The sequence below is a fragment of the Nannobrachium achirus genome, assembly GCF_963921795.1.
Source record: "Nannobrachium achirus genome assembly, chromosome: 13".
Taxonomy (NCBI): Eukaryota; Metazoa; Chordata; class Actinopteri; order Myctophiformes; family Myctophidae; genus Nannobrachium; species Nannobrachium achirus.
Genome location: NC_137833.1, coordinates 9,924,405 through 9,926,904, shown reverse-complemented (window position 1 = coordinate 9,926,904; position 2,500 = coordinate 9,924,405). Strand labels below are relative to the sequence as shown.

General features: G+C 45.6%; 1 protein-coding gene across 1 annotated transcript in view; it reads right to left on the bottom strand.

Moving 5' to 3' along the window:
• LOC308296791 (echinoderm microtubule-associated protein-like 6) overlaps positions 1–2,500 on the bottom strand; it is a gene marked incomplete at both ends in the record, with an annotated part of 56,515 nt that overhangs the window by 41,949 nt on the left and 12,066 nt on the right. Inside the window, 4 exons of the mRNA XM_080740116.1 lie at positions 320–414; positions 1,120–1,281; positions 2,025–2,234; positions 2,496–2,500. The exon at positions 2,496–2,500 is cut by the window's right edge and continues 110 nt beyond it. Of these exons, the coding sequence (XP_080596242.1) occupies positions 320–414; positions 1,120–1,281; positions 2,025–2,234; positions 2,496–2,500 (472 nt within the window). The remainder of the gene's footprint in view (positions 1–319; positions 415–1,119; positions 1,282–2,024; positions 2,235–2,495) is intronic.

Sequence of the window (2,500 nt, the reverse complement as noted above, 5' to 3'; positions counted from 1 at the left end):
CAGTAAAGCTATTTTCCAGTCATTCCAGTGAATGCTCGATCTGCTACTTTCAGTGAAAGCTTTGTTGGTGGTGGTCAGAATAGTAATTGAGAGTCTAGAATGTGTTATTCAAACGTCTCTGGCTTTTCTAAGCATCAGAAGCCGACCAAAGGGAAAATACAGAGCCCTCCATCTCTGGAAATTGCTTGTCAATCAGCAATATTTCACAAAAGCTCTCCCCACAATACGGACACTGGGGTTTACATGGTTTATCGATTAATAAATCAAATGACAGACAGACAGACAGACAGACAGACAGACAGACAGACAGACAGCCTACCTGTCTATCATATTTGATCTGTGCTTCCTGTTCAATGTCGGAGTCCAGTTCTGGAACATCAGACGCATCGCTGTCCGATTCCTCGCTGAGAGATTCTACACACAGACACAGAGATCATCTCCAATGTGTGTTTCATATACAATAATCAATACTCATATTCAATACTTTCCCTCTCTACCAGCTGTCATCAGCCACTGGTGGTGCATGCAGGGGTTAAAGCCAAAGAAATCCCAAGACTGATTTCTTTTTTTCAGACCATGTCCCTATATGTGATTTTTGAAAAATGCATGGTGCGTGCAGCGCACACCAATATTTGGCGTGTTTCCCTGAAGTTCCGAACTGCCTTCACTGAATGTGTGTGTGCCAATCCATGCTTCATTTTATAGAACTATCTTCTGAAGTTCTGTATTCTATTTCTATTGCTAGTCTGGCCAATTCAAATACTCGAATACAAATACTTATTTAAATTATAACTGCTTTTTAGTTTGGAGATCACTTGACTAGCGTTTTGACGACATTGTCATTCACGCCGTGGCTATCACTATACCTCCCCCTTATTTATTTTATTTTATTTTTTTGGATCTGTACTGATCTCAGAAATAGCCCCTATGGAATCCTCAAGACTGAAATCAGTCCCCAGGACTGAGAACTTTAACCCCTGTGCATGGCGTTTACCTGCAGAAAGCTTCTATCACACAAAGATTTGGAGGACCCCCTGTAGTAACTCTGAGGATCCCCTAGGGGTCCCGGACTCCCTTTTGAAGACCTGTCGGAGGCCTATGACTAAAAGTAAACGGTACCGTCCTGTGTGGTGCCGCTGTGCTGCTGGGCTTCAGGCAGGAAGCTCCACTGGAAGAGGGCGTGGTCTGTTCCCCCCGTGGTCAGCACGCTCTGAAAGTCATGTGACCAGCGCACGTTGGTCACGTGAGCCGAGTGACCAATGTAACGCCTGGATTTAGATCCTGGATAGAAGGAAGGGGGCAAGTAGAATAGACAGACAGACACTCAGTTTTCTTCCATATTGTATGTTCAGTATTATTGAGTGTCTCTCCTGGAAGGAACTAAGCTCCAACATCTGGCTTTGTCCGGGTTCTGAAGCGTGGCCTACATCTGGCCTACATCTGGGTTACATCTGGCCTACATCTGGCCTACATCTGGCCTACATCTGGCCTACATCTGGCCTTCATCTTGGCACAAAGCACTCAAAGTTTGTTGTACACCCAGGGTCACATTGACCGGGGAAATCTCGCTCTTTCGAACAACCGTCATTTCGACAAAGGAGCGTCGGGGGAGGGTTTACTCACACCACGGAGGTTAGGTTTAGGGTAAGGGTTAGAGTTGGGTGTCGAACAGATGACACGTAGTAACAGCAAAACGCTCCCACATTGACCAAGCTTTGCCTGACACTCGAATGAAATTAATAAATAGCTCAGCTCACAGCTGTGATTGTATGTACTGATGAATTCAGTAGAATGGACCACAATGTAAACAAGCCCCCTGGGGGCTTTTAGCATAACCTCTGACTGTACTGAAAATGTATGGAATTTCTTAGATTTTAATATTTTTTATTCATGGCATTACTTTTTCATCATGAAATATTTTTGATAAAAAAAAATATGAAATAAAAAAAAATAAGGGACCCATATGAATTGCAAAATGTCTTACACTGATATTTTGATTATACGGCAAATTACGACAGACAGACCTGACTTGCGGCAGGGGAAGCGGTACAGCTTGACCAGGCCTCGGTCGTCGGCGGCAGCGAGCGCGCCGGCCTCTGGGTTGGCGGCCACGGCGTTGACCCCGCACTGGGCAGAGTACCTGGGCCAGATCCCCGCGACCTCCGACCCCAAGATCCCACTCCACGACCCCCACACCACACCCTTCACCTCCTCCTCACCCACACATCTCCCCACTGGAGAAGAGAAGAGAAGAGAAGAGAAGAGAAGAGAAGAGAAGAGAAGAGAAGAGAAGAGAAGAGATTTCATATCCACCCAAAATGCTGTATGAAATATAAGGACTAAAACTAGGATGCTAGTCTGTTTTATTTCGTTTGGTAAACAGCCTCATCTTTATTTTATTTCAGGCAAATAAAGGCAGGCAGGCAGGCAGGCAGGCAGGCAGGCAGACAGACAGACAGACAGACAGACAGACAGACAGACAGACAGACACGTACATGGG